The sequence below is a fragment of the Gopherus evgoodei genome, chromosome 11 (assembly GCF_007399415.2).
Source record: "Gopherus evgoodei ecotype Sinaloan lineage chromosome 11, rGopEvg1_v1.p, whole genome shotgun sequence".
In the NCBI taxonomy this organism is placed as follows: domain Eukaryota; kingdom Metazoa; phylum Chordata; order Testudines; family Testudinidae; genus Gopherus; species Gopherus evgoodei.
Window position 1 is genome coordinate 35,632,266 of NC_044332.1, and position 17,768 is coordinate 35,650,033.

At 38.4% G+C, this 17,768-nt stretch overlaps 1 protein-coding gene across 6 annotated transcripts in view; it reads left to right on the forward strand.

The window, feature by feature from the left end:
- The window catches only part of SESTD1 (SEC14 and spectrin domain containing 1), a 121,421-nt gene that overhangs the window by 70,486 nt on the left and 33,167 nt on the right, over positions 1 to 17,768 (forward strand). For 5 of the 6 annotated variants that reach the window (XM_030580929.1, XM_030580931.1, XM_030580926.1 and 2 more), the window contains exons 6-9: positions 7,382 to 7,495; positions 10,220 to 10,317; positions 11,689 to 11,744; positions 16,872 to 17,083. In XM_030580929.1, the coding sequence (XP_030436789.1) occupies positions 7,382 to 7,495; positions 10,220 to 10,317; positions 11,689 to 11,744; positions 16,872 to 17,083 (480 nt within the window). The remainder of the gene's footprint in view (positions 1 to 7,381; positions 7,496 to 10,219; positions 10,318 to 11,688; positions 11,745 to 16,871; positions 17,084 to 17,768) is intronic. The other variant, XM_030580932.1, reaches the window with a different exon arrangement.

A 17,768-nucleotide genomic window follows, 5' to 3' on the forward strand; every position in this document is an offset into this window, starting at 1 on the left:
GTTTAAAAAAAAAATTGATGGAAAACTAAATTGTTCAGCATGCTGAAGTGCTTTGTTGAATCATGGTTTTCATTCTGAAAATGGTTAAGTATACGTTAGTTGAAACACCCATGATTGCTATAACTGAAAATTTACAGAAAAATATCTTTGCTCACTTTCTGCATTTGAAAGTGCTTTGGCCTCAGTCTTGCCAATACTTAGTCATGTGCGGATTAGTTGATAGGCCGTCCTTATATTCTGAAATTAAATTCTGTCATTGAACAGGTATCTGTATACCACAGCTATTGAATATTTTTTCATAGCACATTTATCCCCAATACAGTAGTTGGAAGAATAGTGAAATTGCAAAAAGATCATAATCTTACCATAATTTTTTTGGCTAAAAATTACAATTAAGGAAATCCTTATGTGAAGTTTGTAGATATTTTTAATGCATATCACAATGGTATCTAGCCACTGAAAAATTCAATTTGCACAAAAATATTTTAAAAAAATAATCTAGTGAATTTTAATTAGAGCATACTCTTTGCCCCTCTTTTATCCCTCCAGTATTTTATCTGAGGATTGTGAAAAACCCAATTCCTGCCCCTACCCATGATTTTTTTTACAATGAGCATGTAGATCAAGTATTTATATGAATCTAGCATGTTTGTGGGTTGTTGGGTTTTTGTTTTTTAATTCTGGAAACATTAGGTCTATTCTTCCAACTGGAAACTATTCTGAAAATTCAGGCTGAATCAGGGAAGCATTCCTGTTCAGGAAGAGTTCTTACATTCTTTTCTGAGTCTTAAGAGGGAACCAATGTGAACATCAAGATTCTTATAATGCTTATTAGACTTGTTAGGAAACAACGAGGAAGTTATACCACTGTGTAAAAGCCTATAGAGGAAAGTGAGTGGATGGGTGAAATAATTGTTGAATTTAAAGAAGAGAATCTGAGTAGTGAGTGAAATCAACTGAGGGTATGTCTACTCTACGAAATTAGGTCGATTTTATAGAAGTCAATCTTTAGAAAGCAATTTTATACAGTCAATTGTGTATGTCCCCACTAAGCACAGTAAGCTGGCGGAGTGCATCCTCAGTACCATGGCTAGCATCAACTTACAGAGCAGTAAACTGTGGGTAGCTATCCCACAGTCCCGGCAGTCTCCACTGCCCATTGGAATTCTGGGTTGAGCTCCCAAAACAACTAGAATGGGCTGAAATATAGCAAATGGAATGTAATCCTGAGTTCATTTTTTCTCTTCTAGTGTTTAAAGTTCCTTTGCAGTTCAGTTCGTTAAAATGGTGGGGAAATTGTGGCAGTGCTGTCATGGGAGACAAGATGGCTGGATTCAGAAATTTGTCCATCTGATTAGCTCACAATCTTGATTGAGTCCCTTTGTAATTAGAGGAACAATTTAAATAGTTTGTTAGATCAAGTGCCTTATAGCAAAAGCTTAAATAAATTGCTTCTGAATATTTTAAATAATTATGTATTTACTGTGGTTCAGTCAGATTTTTATCTCCCTTTTTCATGATTTCCATAATTTCTAGTCTTATTTTCTTTCTTGGTTGCTCATTAAAAGCCACCTACTTCAGCTGTTGTCAGGATAAGTGGTGTTTTTTCTGTTAATGATGAGAGCATTGTGATTACTTAAAATATTTAACTTGAGACATCAACCTGGAACATTGGGTGTATACAGGACAAATCAGTATCAAGGGGATAAAATGGTCCAGCTTATATAAGTGTGGCAACTTTATTGTACTTCTAGTCCAGATGAATCTCTCAGTTGTTGCTGTGCTGTTTCAGAAGTCTTTATGTATAAAACTACAAACATGCATTTTTTTCAACCTATGGCCTTCATCAGGTTTGGAACACTGGATATTTGTTTGTGTGCTTCCTAGTAAAGAAAATATCCTAATACAATAGATAAGGGTTTCAATACTTGTTTAGATCTTTAAAAATAGACTAACAACTAGTATACAGTGTGGATGCAGGTATACTGTTTTACTTTGTATATTTATACATTTCCTTTTTATACATTCTGTAAAGTTCCCTGTATGCATACAGTGCTGCATAAATATTCATTAATAATAAAGTAGAATATCAGTCTCCTTTTCTGGAAATGAAGACCAACTGTCCTTGGTATGTTGATAAAATAACTCCTTTTTTAAATGTACCTTTTCTACTGCTAGAAGACATAAAAATCCAATTTCCTAGGATAATTCCTCAATATGGATAACTTACAAAATTAGAGGACTTGGGTCTAAACCGTAGATGATCACACTCCAATTTGCATTAGCTGAATTAAAGATCTTAAATGACTCCAAAGTTAGGATACAGGGCCTGTGGATGTGGATATGGATTCTTCAGCAATCAATTTAATACAGTTTTTCTTCCCTAAAGAGACCATTGATCCCAGTTTTACTGAGGCCACTCCTGTTTTTTTAATTTGATGTTGGTGACCTGTGAATTTTTTAGGATGTTTAAGTATCCCGGCTTTTTAATTTAATCAACGCAATGTTTTTTAATAACCAAATGTTTGTTCATAACACATTGCTGTTGGGAGAGTTTGCACTGGTCATTGTTTTCAGAGCTGTTTTTATTCAGTGAACATTAGTGACACAATATACTCATTCAGAATAATACATTACTAAAAGAAATCCTGCACTCCTAAGGGGCACACATGTATCACTGTTGCCTCAGAAATAGGCCATAGCATCACAAACACTTCTTTTAAGTGTACTTTTTTCTCTTTTGTGAGAGTATTTTGCAATCTTAAAAAATTCCCTAATTTTTTTTTCCTTTTTTACTATTCCATTGAAGTCACATTGCTGTTGAGGGTAAACGGTTACTGCAAGAGCAGCACTTAGTAACTATAACAGCAGCATTTTGTTAATGTGAGCAATATTATAATTGTCAAATATTCCATGAGGCTAGTCTTCTGAAAAGAAAAAATTATATATTAACCAGGGCCAACTCCAAACCCATTACCATTTCCCTGATTGATATGATTGCCTTCTTGATATCCATTGTTATAGCCAGAAGAGTTGTGTGGAGGAAGGCCACAATGGGGACTCTGGCCATTAACACTTCCTTCTGCCCTTGGAAGATCCCAACTACCATATGTCCTGATCAGTCCTTTTTCTCTTTCAGGAAATTTAATCTTTTAACATTAATTTTGATATCAGACAATCCACTATCCAAAAGCATTTAATCTGGTTTCAGAGAAGACCTTTTCCCCATAAAGTCAACATAGTGAGCATTAAAAAGACTTCGAGAAATTGCAAGCAAACAGTGGGGTTTTGTTTCCTTTTTATTATAACAACGGCTTATTTACACACACATCTCATACTTGTGGACTGAATGCCGATTAATCAATAGAAAATTGTCATACCTAATGGCTTCCCCTAAAGGGGAGCGAAGATTAGTAATGATATACTCTAAGGTTGGTGTTGAGACTATTGTAATTTAATATTAATAATTTTGGAAGGGAAAGCAGACATCTAGTTCAAGTGTGCCAGTGAAGCAATGTTGTTGTTACTATAAGCTATAGAGGGTTGTGAGAAACTTGTATGTCTTTAAAAGCTTTGGGAAGCATGAAGGACAGACGAAAAGGGCCAACCAGCATAATGGAAGATGAAATTTAACTTGAATACGTCAGGAAATTGAAATATAGGAATATTAAAATATAGGAATTTAAAGAAACTCTTTTTAAAACACCTTTTTTTATAGAACATATAGTCTGCCTATGACGTTCACTGTCACAGGAGGTGACAGTTATTATTACTGTATTTTTCAAAAGCTATAGGAAACTTGGACAGCAATAACATTTGTAGGTATGCACGTTAAGATAACCATGCTTCAGAACACAATTTGATCTCAAGCAGAATTCCTCTCTCCACTTGTTCAGTATTGCACATCTGGCCATTAGTTTCTTAGGCTATTTGTCCGCAAAAATTGAGTCAAATTCTGAGGCATTGTTTTAAAGAGAGGCACAATGTTTGGAGTTGGGGGGGAAGGGGTATCCCTCAACACTGATCGATAGTCCTTAGCCTTTTTCCATGCTTAAGGATAACTTCATCCAGATCATCAGTAACATCTTAGAGTACTGCATTACTGGTCTACGTCTTTGATTAAGATCCTGAGCTGCATTTAACCTCAATCCGTGTGTTTTCAACACACATTCAGCTTCTCTTCAGAGTTCAAAAAACTGTTTATATTTCCTGAAGAGCACTCGCAGCAGTAATCCCAGAGAACTGTCGATAACTCCAGTGTAATTCAAATAAAACAAAGTTTATTCAACGGAGGAAATAGAGAATCAGTGAAAATAAAGCAAATTTCAAAGCTTTGTACTTGAGGCTCAGATTACATCAAAACTTGCTGTTCAAGCAGAAATGTGGCAGTTTGTTTTTGTTCTTATCTTGTTAGTAATGTTTATAAACATTAATATATTCTGTGATCAGACCTGTCCTTGCTTTGATTTCTGATTTAGTTGTCCTATCTAGTTCATGTGCCTCGTGGTACTCTTCCTGAAATACATGCCATTCACACAGTACACTTTGTACACAAGAGAGGCTGTGTCTACATTACTCTAATGCCAGTATAGCTGCAGTGGGACCATTAGGATAAGCAAGGTCTATGCAGAGTACTAGTATAGGCAGGTTGACCACCAACATTTTAACAGTTGTTTTGATGCATAAACCTGGTCAGAGTAGGTCTACATGACATGATGGTAAACCATATTTTTTGTCAGTGGCACTCTGACTGTTTCTACTACTTTTGGAGCTCAACTGGTATTAGGAGTGAGAATTTTTGGAAAGAAGGGGCTAATATAAATAAATTAACCTTCCAGGAGGGTTGCGCTTCCCTGCACCACAAGCTTGGTGAGTAATTCACTCAAATTTTAATCCTGACACCCACAAAATATTTGAACTCTGAGTGGATTCCTTGTAATATACACTTTCTTGAAGTTGTCTTATGACAGTATCATGATGGCCTGGAAGCAGACCCATTATGCTGTCTTTTGGTCACTCTGATTACAGCAATACACAACACTAATGGCATCTCTCTTGAGTAGATTGTATGCGACCTCTAATCCCAATGCAAGTTATATAGAAATGTAACTAATAGAAATGCTTCTGTATTATGCTGGTTGATGCCAGAGAACATTCTTAGATGTATCAAATTGTAGAAGGTGTCACACACCATGAAATTGTTTATCAAATAAGATTTTCTGCAGATGGAAATAGAGAATGTCAATTCATCATCTCTCTTTCAGATAAATTATCTTTAAAATAATACATAAAGATTTAGTATGAGTGTTACAGTTGCAGAGCTAACCGCACCTCTGATTCTCTGGAAGTTTACCCACCCGTCTCATGCCTTTACCTTCCCGGGGGTGAAATCCTGCAATTCTCCCACTCTTAGAGTGGGTCCTGGGCTACAGTATCCTGAGCGTCAGCCATGCCTGCCCAACAAGTATAACAGAGTTTGGCACATGCGCTTCTTCCCTGTGGGGGAAGCTTGTGATCAGTGATTGTATAATGACCAGAGAGCCTTCTTAAAACCAAATATTTTAACTGCCAGAACAAAACACAACATAAGAGTAAAAGGATTTTAAAACAATAAAGTCTATACATGTGTATCTTACCTAGAGTCCTAGGCAGACCTCTCTTATTCCAGATACCTTACCTCTGGGGGTCTGGGCCTTGATCTCTTCCCCCAAACAATTCTCCAGCAACTCTCTCGTTTACATGAGGGAGTGTGTGTCTCTTTAAACCCTACTACGGTTCCCTTGGCTAACTTCCTCTCCATGGAAACCTGTCTGCCAGACGCAGTCCAGGCCTTCAAATTGAATGGCTCTTGCACTGTCTCTTAAATGTTTGCTGAGAAGTATTAATCAGGATCCACCTCCCTCTTCCTGGGTGCATTTCCTGATAGTCCAGCTATTGAATTATCTCAGCATGTGCATACAGTAAATATCACAATAACCAGGTCAACACACTATCATGCATTATTATGGGGAAATTGTTACAGTGAATGTGTTGTTTTTAACTAATATACCAAATTATGTGAAACTCTTCAGCTTAGATGAACTTCTTGTCCATATTTTTTCTCGGCATTTCTGTTCCTTCACATACAAATATAGACAGGAAAGTGGTTTCCAAACATTAAGATTCTATTATTTAAAGAAATATCCTAAGATTTAATGATGAATGGAAGAGAACTGGCAAATCACAACTAGTAATAACAGGATGGCAAAACACATCTTTTATTTTGGATTCTGGACTACTAAAGCCATTGTGCAACTAGAATTTGTCTTGGGTAGAGGCAGATTACCTTAATCAAGGTTCTCAAACTTTTGTACTGGTGATCCCTTTCACAGAGCAAGCCTGTGAGTGCGACCCTCCCCCCAGGGCCGGCTCCAGCTTTTTTGCCACCCCAAGCGGCAAATTAAAAAAAAAAAAGGCCGATTGGCGGCACTTCAGCGGCAGCTCAATTGCATCGCTTCATTCTTTGGTGGCAAGCCCTTCACTCCCTCTCTTCTTCTTCGGTGGCAGCTCAAAGAAGAAGCGAGGGACCCACCCCCGAAGACCCGGACATGTTGCCCCTTTCTACTGGCTGCCCCAAGCACCTGCTTCTTTTGCTGGTGCCTGGTGCCAGCCTTGGCGACCCCCCACTCCTATAAATTAAAAACACTTTTTTATATATTTAATGCCATTATAAGATCTGGAGGAAAAGTGGTGTTTGGGGTGGAGGCTGACATCTTGCCCCTTCCCCCCCGTAATAACCTTATAACCCCCTGAGGGGTCCCAACCCCAAGTTTGAGAACCCTTAACCTAGATTCAGGGAATTCTTGGGCAAGCCAGTAGTTTGAGAGGAGGTAGGTGTCCAAAATACAGAATAAAGGAATGAATTATAAGCTTCAAGGCTGGAAAATCTAGTTATCCTAATTTCAAGAGCTAAGAATCAAGAGGGGATATAGTGGTCTGTAGGAGTAGCGGAATCCAATGCCTGAAGAAATGTTGCAGGGGGAGAAGTCTGTGTGTCAAAACTAGCTGTCCATTTTAAGCTCAATTTTAACATTAACTACAGACTTGTTCCTACTTCAACTCCACACTTCGTAACTATAGGATGGGCAAGTTGTTTGTTTTGTTTGTGTGTTTGTTTCAAAAACAGATTGAGTAAACTGTTGTGCACCAGTTCAAACCAAGTCTTCCAGGTACTTATGAAAAAGTTTGTGACTGTTTTTGTAAAGTACTTCAAAATACATTCTGTTTGTTCCGTCTGTCCTCCTGTTATTCAAAGTAACAAGCTTAATAAAATATATTAAATTTTGTAGCATAGGTTTCACAAAACCATGTTACCAAAACGTTCTTTCTTAATTTATTACAGGTTATTTTAGTATCTGCCAACAAGTTGACTCGATACATAGAACCATGCCAGCTGACAGAAGATTTTGGAGGGAGCCTTTCCTATGATCACATGGACTGGTTGAATAAGAGGCTGGTTGGTTTTCTGGATTTTTTTTTTTTTTTTTTGGTCTTTCAAACTTTAAGCTTTGTGGAGCATAGACTATATTTCTCTGTGTGGGTATGGCTCTCACCACATTTTGGTTGCTACCTCAAATGTTTAGAATACATTTTAATGCAGTAGAATGAGAAAAATGCACTTTAAATATATAAAGAGTCTTGTTATTCTAGTAGAAATTGAATTTACTCCAGAGGTGGCAAAGCAGATGTATTTATTTTGTTTAAGGAGCAGATTTACTCTTTAGGTTCTGTTGCATATTCTCAGTGTTGAAAAATGCCCAAGAAGGAATATTGGGGACCTGGAGTCAGCTGAGTTTGGCCATAGAGAGGGAAGGCACTGGCCAAGCAAAAAATGCTCTATTTCTTCATGTTTCCCAGGCAGTCTTTTAATATAGGGCTCCTATGGAGCCATAACCAGATTTAAAAGCTATCCTCCATCATGATGAATCTCCCTGCAGCGCAGTTGCCCTGGTAGATGCAGGCATGCAATTTATACCCAGGGGTAGATCTGCCCCTAAATTGTTAATAGATTCAAATTATTTAGGGGGTCATTGGTATGTACATATTTCAGTATATTTTAATTCTGTTATTCATTGAAATTTGCTTGAAGATCAGAATTTGCTTTAAAAATGCGTTTTTAAAACAATACCTAATATAATTTTAAAAGCAGACGGACTGCTTTGGTCTGAATGTTTTCAACCCTGGAAACTGAAGTCTTTCCAGCTTGCTATGAAACTGGTATAACACAAGCAGTAGTTGTGCAACTTTCCTTATTATAGTAGTACATCAATATGTCTTTACTTAGTGGTAGTGGTTTTCAAACTGTTGCCCATGAACCTCTGAGGGTCATCAGACTGTGTCAGTTACCCAGGGTTTTCAGAACCCGCAGCAGTGGTAACTCAACCATTTCTCTTCAATCAGTGTCAGGAATATATCAATAGAGACACAGCTCCTCCATCTGATAAATGATTGGTACAAATGAGTGCTTTTACCTAAAACTACTCTTTTATTAGATCTTAAGCATGCGCACGCACATACACACGTCGTAGCAGTTGGCTCAGAGCACCTTAAGCATTTATAGTTACCTAAAGTTTGAGATGCTTTTGAGTAATTAACAGCCAGGTTTCTGGGAGTCCTTCTTTCATCCAGCATCCTTAAACACAGCTCTATGTTCTCTATTTCCATCCTCGACTCAGACTTCCAGTTTGCTTCCGCTGTCTGTATGATCCTGGACCCTGAACCTACCTTCTCACACCTCTATAAAGGTCTTTTTACCTCTGAAATACACCTGTTTTGTGTCACTACCTTAATTCTGTTTCTGTTGAAATCCTCATCCACGCCTTCCCCTTCTTTTATCTTGAAAATTGCAAACTCTCTTCTCTGATATCTCCCCAAGCCCAGCACATATTAGTGTGAAATCTTGCTGCGGACTTCTTCTTCACGTTTGCAATAAGCTTACAAACACATCACCCCCATCCTCACTGACTGGCCTCCGTCTTCCTATTCATTTCAGGATTCAACTGAAAATTTCTCTACTGATGCTGTCTTACAGATGTGTCTCTCTCTTCTCGTTATCTAGCACTAGACTCCTTTCTCTTCCTTCATATACCCTCCATAATGTTGGTGCAAGGGCTTTCTCCTTTGCTGCTCCTGCCATCTGGAACAGCCTTTCTGATTCTGTCTAGTTTCAGATCGGAGCTGAAAAATGTTTTCATTGCCTAATTTCTGTTTCATTACTGTATTTAGCATTGTAAAGTAGTTTGTACTACAGTGTATGAAACTTGCAGTAAAGTTATATTATATTGAGAGGGCTGTCCACTTTCATGTCCAGAGGGCTGTTTATTGATGCCTGAATGGACTAGATGGGGTACAGAAACTTCACCTCCAGGCCAAATATTTTGAGTTGATGAAGTGAGTAGCAGCTGAAAGTTAATACCCATCTCTAGTGAAATGAGTGATTGGTTTCAATCCAGTTCCTAGTGTACAAGAATGCAGATTGCACAACATTATCACTACTAGAATGAATTGATGCTCAGTTTTCATAATCAAAACACATAGAGACTGAACAAGTACATGCTGTCACTGATTTTATAGGTTTTGCTCTCTGAGATCAGAAACCAATAAATTTCAAGGAACCTTGACCAAGGTATTTTTTACTTACAGCCATTTGCTCCTTTGTTTCTAAAAGTTATTGGTTACAGTACAGGCCAAAGCTGGAAATTCAGATAACAGTTGATATACTTAATCCATTTTTAGTGGACAGATGTTCATATAACAAAATTCCCCACCACAGTCTTCAAGAGGTAGTCATAAAAAGGCAAAGTATTAAATGGACTGGATGAGTAAGTATGGCAATGAAGACTTACGTTTTGAAAGATTCTTCAGGGTCTTGTAAGCATTTCAAAATTCAGTCCTAATTTGAATGTATTCTAATATAAAGTTGCTTAATTCCCTGGAGAATCTGACACGGCAGGCCTCTGTCATTGAAGGGAAATTATGTTTTCTAACCTTTTTTCCTATACCATCTGAGTCTAAGAAGTAATTACTTTGTCAAATGTGAAGCATATTAACAGAGCAATGTGGATAAATTTGAACTGGTAGTGTCAAACTGCATCTTTCCCAAGCACTAAATGAATTTCTTTTAACTCCTTTTTTTATTTTTAAAGTAAATGTTCTTTTAATAAAAATTATTTTTATTTAGGTATTTGAAAAGTTTACAAAAGAGTCTACATCATTACTAGATGAGCTTGCTTTAATTAACAATGGAAGTGATAAAGGAAACCAACAGGAGAAAGAGAGGTATGTGGATTGCTTTTTAAAATAGACATGTTTCAGCATAAGTCTTAGCTACCAGTTTAGCTGCAATATGGAAGTGTAATGTGAAGGGACTGGTGGATTACCCAAGTATTTTTCAGCCATTTGTTTTCTGGTAGGCACTAAGGTCCTGATCCTTTAACTGACTGCATGTGGCCACACTCCTGTTCCTGTGCACAGTCAATTGCAGGCTCAGGCTTTAGCAACTAAGTAAGCAAGATGCACTTGATCCCAGTCATGTCCCTTCGCATTCTCAGTTTGGGAATGACCAATGAAGTGAAGCCCAAACTGTTAATGTGATGATCTGTTATATGATTGATACCACAAGGAGCTTTGGTTAACAAGTTTTTTGCTGACTCTTCCATGCCTAACTTGTGTGGTTTTGTGTTTTAAGTGAAAGGAGACAAAATGAGATGAATCAGCACTGAAGCATAAGCTTAAGTTTCAACTTACTGAGTCTAGTTGTTTGCAGTCAGATTGTTTCCATTATTTTAATCACAGTATACCTGCTAAGGTTTAAAAACTGCTAATGACAGTCACAAACTGCCAGAGAGAAAGGGCTCCAAGGAGGAGGTCACTGCAACTATATGCATTTAGTCAAATGTTTGGAAATAGGGAGAAGAGAGAGAAATGAGAAGTTCTGTATAAAAGTTGTAAAGGGCACAGGTATCTGAATTTTTGGTATTTATGTGGGGTGGTGAAATCTGATCTTTTGTGTAAATAGAAATGCAGAACATTCCCTAGTGCAATGAGCCTTCTTTGAAAATTATGATAGTATTAATTGATTTATAAATATCCATATTATTAATATAACTGTCTCTCTTGTCTTTAAATACCAAAGTAACTAGACCATGTTAATAAGCAATTGCTTGCCATACTTAAGTTACATGTTTTGCCATATTATTGTACCAAAAGTGTTTTCATTTTTCTTCTCTGTTATTCCCTTGCTATAAAATATTACTATGTATATGTTTACAAAGAGCCACAGAGACCAAGGATGGTTAAGATAGTGGACTAGGACTCAGCCAGCCTGAGCTCAGATCTAGGCTCTGTCAGAAACTCCCCATATGACTCTGGGCAAGTTGCTGAGTTCCTGATCCTGCACTGTCATCGATGCTGGCAGATAACAGTGCAGGAGCAAGGCTTCTGTCTCCCCATTCCCCACCTGTAAAATAGAGATAATTACACTTTTTCTCCCACCATTTGTCTGTCTTGCTTTCTATATATGGCTAGCTTTTTGAGGCAGGGACTCTCTCTTACTATGTGTTTATAAAATGTAGCCACAATCTCAGTTGAAGCTTCTTGGTGCTATTGTAATACAACTAATTAATAATATGTTTACTTGTTTATTAAAAGGTCTATGGATTTAAACTTTCTTCCATCTGTTGATCCAGAGACAGTACTACAGACAGGTACAGTCAATTGAAAATGATAATTTTTGATCACTACTGTAGTTTTATTCATTATTTTAAAATCTTCTGTGAAAGCATAAAGGATGACATGCTAATATCTTAACTACATAGTGGAATACACTTATTAACAAATGTATTAACATTTGAATTAAAAATAAAACTTGAAAAATTTATGTTGGTAAATGGAAAAACATCTCTTCTATGAAAAAAAGAGTCTCTATCTTAACAATTTGTACAAGTGAAATGTCCTCATGCCTGTTCAACGCTTACCTTCTCTCTTGAGTGTCATCAAAGCAATTAAAAATTATATAAGGTAATTATTTTCCTAATAATTACAAAATAAACAGTTAAGGATAATGGTAGTGGTAGATTTGAACTAAAAATTTCCCTAACAATCCTGCTTCATTGGATAAAAGGAAATAAGGCATAATACAGAGATCATGGTCTTAGACTCTAGGATAGAAGTATTGGGAACATTACCTCAGCACCCCACTAGCCAATCTGTGAGTCATATTAATATTGCTACAAAGATCTACTGTGTCTTACATCCTCTGCCTGCATGTCTTAGGTCTCCCATAATAGAAACAAGGTATGCGAGAGTAAGGCATTGATGCAGAATTAAGGTCATCTGCTGTAATCTAAAAAGCTCTTAACATATACTGAGTATTCAGATTATACCAGTAGAATCTGAAAGTCTAATTTTGCTTTATGTTTATCTCCAATTGTAGTTAGCATTCTGGATGCAATATCGGAATGCCCGTGTTAAGCCAGTAGATGGCTCCTGTGGTGGTCGGTAATGGATTACAAAGCCTTCCATTTTTTAATCTGTTGAAATCAAGCCCAGATAATTAGTGAGTGAAAGTTCTTAACCTGGGTTGCTCCAGTGTGAAAAGCATTGGTGACCTCTGATCAGTTTCTACAAGACAGCGGTCCACTTCACAAAAGCCACCACAATTGGCTATCTTACTGAGGGTCTTTAATAAGCCATAGTTTTGAATTGTCTACACAAATTAAAATAGTCTTCCTTCCAGGTCAGAAATGAGGCAAATAGTCTGGGGCAGAGATGGGGAAGCTTCCACTGTTGAGGTCTGTATTGTATCTCTTTTGGGGTTAAATAAAGGATTTCAGTTGCCCAGAGCTATATTCACCATCTTTCACAGACTCCAAATTAACACTTAAATTCTCTATTTTAAGAATTCCAGTATAAACTTGTCATGGTATAATTCCCCACTCTGAACCTTAGCGTCCAAAAGATGGGGTACGAGCATGAATTCCTCTAAGCTCAATTACCACTTTAATACCACCAACCAGGAATTCCAGTGCCTAGTACACTCTGGTCCCCCAAAAATCTTGCCCGTGGACCCCCAAGACCCAGTCCCTCTGGATCTTAATACAAGGAAAGTAAACCCTTTCCCTCACTGTTGCCTCTCCCAGGCTTCCCCTCCCTGGGTTACCCTGGAAGATTACTGTGATTCAAACTCCTTGAATCTTAAAACAGAGAGGAAAATTCACCTTCCCCCCTCCCAGACTCTCCCTGAGGCCATGTCTACATCTAAAATTTTGCAGCGCTGGTTGTTACAGCTGTATTAGTACAGCTGTATAGGGCCAGCGCTGCAGAGTGGCCACACTTACAGCAACCAGCGCTGCAAGTGGTGTTAGATGTGGCCACACTGCAGCGCTGTTGGGCGGCTTCAAGGGGGGTTCCGGGAACGCGAGAGCAAACCGGGAAAGGAGACCAGCTTCGCCGCGGTTTGCTCTCGCGTTCCCGGAGCCACCCAGCAAACCACAGGGAAGGAGACCTGCTTGCTCGGGGTTCCGGGAACGAGAGAGCAAACCGGGAAAGGAGACCAGCTTCGCCGCGGTTTGCTCTCGCGTTCCCAGAGCCACCCAGCAAACCACAGGGAAGGAGACCTGCTTGCTCGGGGTTCCGGGAACGAGAGAGCAAACCGGGAAAGGAGACCAGCTTCGCCGCGGTTTGCTCTCGCGTTCCCGGAGCCACCCAGCAAACCGCAGGGAAGGAGACCTGCTTGCTCGGGGTTCCGGGAACGAGAGAGCAAACCGGGAAAGGAGACCAGCTTCGCCGCGGTTTGCTCTCGCGTTCCCCGAACCACCCTGCAAACCGCAGGGAAGGAGACCTGCTTGCTCGGGTTCCGGGAACGAGAGAGCAAACCGGGAAAGGAGACCAGCTTGATTACCAGAGGCTTCCTCCTTCCACGGAGGTCAAGAAAAGCGCTGGTAAGTGTCTACATTGGATTACCAGCGCTGGATCCTCTACACCCGAGACAAAACGGGAGTACGGCCAGCGCTGCAAACAGGGAGTTGCAGCGCTGGTGGTGCCCTGCAGATGTGTACACCTTCAAAGTTGCAGCGCTGTAACTCCCTCACCAGCGCTGCAACTTTCTGATGTAGACAAGCCCTGAGAAAGAAAGTAATCCTAACACAGAGAGAAATTTAACCTTTCTCTCCCCCTTCCCTCCTTTCTCCCCACCAATTCCCTGGTGGATCCAGACCCAGTCCCCTGGGGTCTCACCAGAATAAAAAAACAATCAGGTTCTTAAACAAGAAAAAGCTTTTAATTAAAGAAAGAAAAAAACAGTAAAAATTATCTTTGTAAATTTAAGATGGAATATGTTACAGGGTCTTTCAGCTATAGACACTGGGAATACCCTCCCAGCCTAAGTATACAAGTACAAATTAAAATCCTTTCAGCAAAATACACATTTGAACTCCTTCCAGCCAAATACACATTTGCAAATAAAGAAAACAAACATAAGCCTAACTTGCCTTATCTACCTAGTACTTATTATTCTGGACATATAAGAGCCTGTATCAGAGAGATTGGAGAGAAGCCTGGTTGCACGTCTGGTCACTCTCAGAACCCAGAGAGAACAACCAAAAACTAACAGCGCACACACAAACTTCCCTCCCTCAAGATTTGAAAGTATCCTGTCCCCTGATTGGTCCTCTGGTCAGGTGACAGCCTGGCTCACGGATCTTGTTAACCCTTTACAGGCAAAAGAGATATGAAGTACTTCTGTTCTATTAACTCTTAACTATTCGTTTATGACTAAACTACAAAAAATTTAAATATTTTTCCTATGAAAATTTAAAATTTTTTATCACTGAAAGTGAGTTACAAGTCAATAGAAATTCAAGCTTTTGTCAGAACTATAGATTTGGAAAACTCCTAGGATAATTTGTTTGCCTTGTATCCATCCTTCTTTGCCTTGTCATAAGTTTTTTTTATATATAAAACCACAGGGATGATAAACATAATCTAAAAATAATCTTTTTATTAGCTAGTGAAATAAAAAAAAATGTAGCATGAGATTATAAAAAAATCACTTGGATACTTCCAAAGCCTTAATTATTTTACTTTTTTTTTAAATATTTATTAGTACTTAATAACATCTTTAATTGTTCCATTGTCAGAACAATAGACTGTGACCTCATTAGAGAATTCAGATGTCTGTAGCTTGTGGTAGACCAGGGAGCTTTTCACTTTTAAGGCAATAAAAACCAAAAACTGTTCATTGGCTTACATGAAATGAGTGGTGGTCTCAGCCCACTTCCCCATAGACAAGTCTCCAAATCACAAAAAGCTATCAAGTTTGGAAATAACTTGCCGCCTTGTTGACAGTCACAGCAAAGGATTGAAAACATGTGGAGACTATGGTAGTTGCCTGCCCTCTGTTGCTAATATCCAAACTTCAACATTTGCTTAGATGATTTTATTTTAAAGCAGATGTATGTAATATTACAGTGTTTACTTTTCTCTGCAAATAGCTACTTACTTTTTCTTTTTTTTTACTCTATTTTTTTAAAATCTTTTTTTTGTTAAAGCAGGTTTTTTGGATCACTGTGGCTTGTAGCTGTCATGCTGGATAATTTCCCTATAACCTTCACCTGGAATGTATCACCATCCCTGTAAAGCCAACCCCCCACCCAAGCCCACTGCGTCTACTCAATAAAAAACATTTATTTCTCAAATCCATTTACTTTATTTAACAAACCCAAGTGAAGAGGGAGAATGCGAGGGGTGGGGAGGAAGAGGAGGGAAGAATAACCTTGGGGGAAAAGGGGTTATAAAGTTGGAACGGGAGAAACGTTTTCAACTGTGTTACATAACACCACATTCCAGGCTATCAAAGGTCTGTGAATGGGTTTCCTTCTGTTCCTTGTACCCTCCCCCTGAGTTAAGTGAAAGGGATAATGGACTTTTTGCCCACGCCTCATGGAATGCTTGAGGAAGGGTGATTCTGCACCAGGTGATGCTGGCTGGCTGTCCACCAGGGTCTGCAGAGGAACCCTAGCCTCCTGCTTTTGTTCCTGCAGTTCAACCAGATGCCTCAGCATGTCTGCTTGGTCCCTAATAATCTGAAGTATCTCATCCTGCGCTACGTGTCCTTGCTGATTGGAAGCTTTCCTGCTCCATGTCTGTCTACTAGAAAATATAAATATTTAAAAATGAAACTTTTAGAATATTCAAATTTAAGGAAGACAGTTTGCTTTCAGATGATGATTTTGGTGAAAAAATCCTCTTAACTTCCTTTTCCTATATCTACTACTTAATTATTCTCTCTTCACATTTTCTAAGCCACTAACAAGGCATATAAACAGAAGAACACTTTATAATAGAGTTTAGTTTATTAGAACCAATAGAATTGAAGGTCTGATTTACTCTCAGTTCAATTATTCAAAGACCTTAAAGTGTTTTAGATCGGTTACTTCCAAAATAGAACTTCTTGAAATCAATAAAGGGACTCTTGAAACACATTTTGAAAAGCTGTTGGAAAGTACCATGAATTTGAGAAGGAATCTTACTTCAGTTCAGATTTTACATACTATTTGCTTTGTGTGTGCATACTTTTTTGTTCTTCCCCTTCCCCTAAAATACACTAGGACAAATTCTGTCCTAATTTGCAGCCAGTACAATCCAGTTGATGAAGGATAGTATTTTGCCTGTTGTCTACAAAGGAACATCATTAAATGTGCCAGTACACTACAGTTGATTAGATGCAAGAATATGTTGTCTGGTAACCTTAAAAACTAATTTCTGCCTCCTAATGATTTTGACTGTATCTGTGTTTATTAATTATGATTGTATTGTTCTATTTATCTTTAAAGGTCATGAGCTATTATCAGAGTTACAGCAGCGTCGGTTTAATGGTTCAGATGGAGGAGTTTCATGGTCTCCCATGGATGATGAACTGCTTGCTCAGCCACAGGTCATGAAGCTATTAGATTCACTCCGAGAACAGTATACGCGTTATCAGGAAGTTTGTAGACAGCGTAGCAAGCGCACACAGCTAGAGGAGATTCAACAGAAGGTAATGCAGGTAAGCACCAAGATTCTCTTGGTACTATATTTTTTTTATCATGTAACCTTTTGACTTTGCATGGTTAACAAAAATCCTTCTAAAACAAACCTTGTTTTAGTCTGTTTAGTATTGTTTTTAATAGCACATATTATAAACATCTATGGTGTGGTGGGTTTTTTGTTTTGCAGTGTCTAAGACTGTTAAAAATAGTTATCTGCCCTCCGTGTATTCCTATGGTGTGCGTCTGTGTGTAATTTAGGAAGCATATGCCATATAATTCTTTACTGCTTAATTTGAAATATCTAAGAAGTCTGTCATAAGTAGCTTATAGTGATATATTTTTAAACTAGATTCAAACTAAATATTACACTCTTCCACAGCTTTGTAATAATGTTGAGTTCTCTGTTAGACCTCTGTCTGGATTGAATACAATAGACAATACTGTTACTTTTTTTGTTGATATTGAAATTGAGTCTTACACTCTGACCTTTAGATCTGGATAAGCTGCAGTTCGTGTAAGACTAAGGAAGTTGGAGGGAAAGTTGCTTTACTCAGGCTTTTGTACTGCCTTTGGTTCTGGGGCTGCTAGGTGCTGATTTTGCCTGATGATCTAATTGGACTGCCTGCAATGGTTTTCAAAGGGCCTTTTTGGCAGGTAGAGGTCACTAGAATGCAGTAATTTCCAGACAAGCTTTCTCTTCCA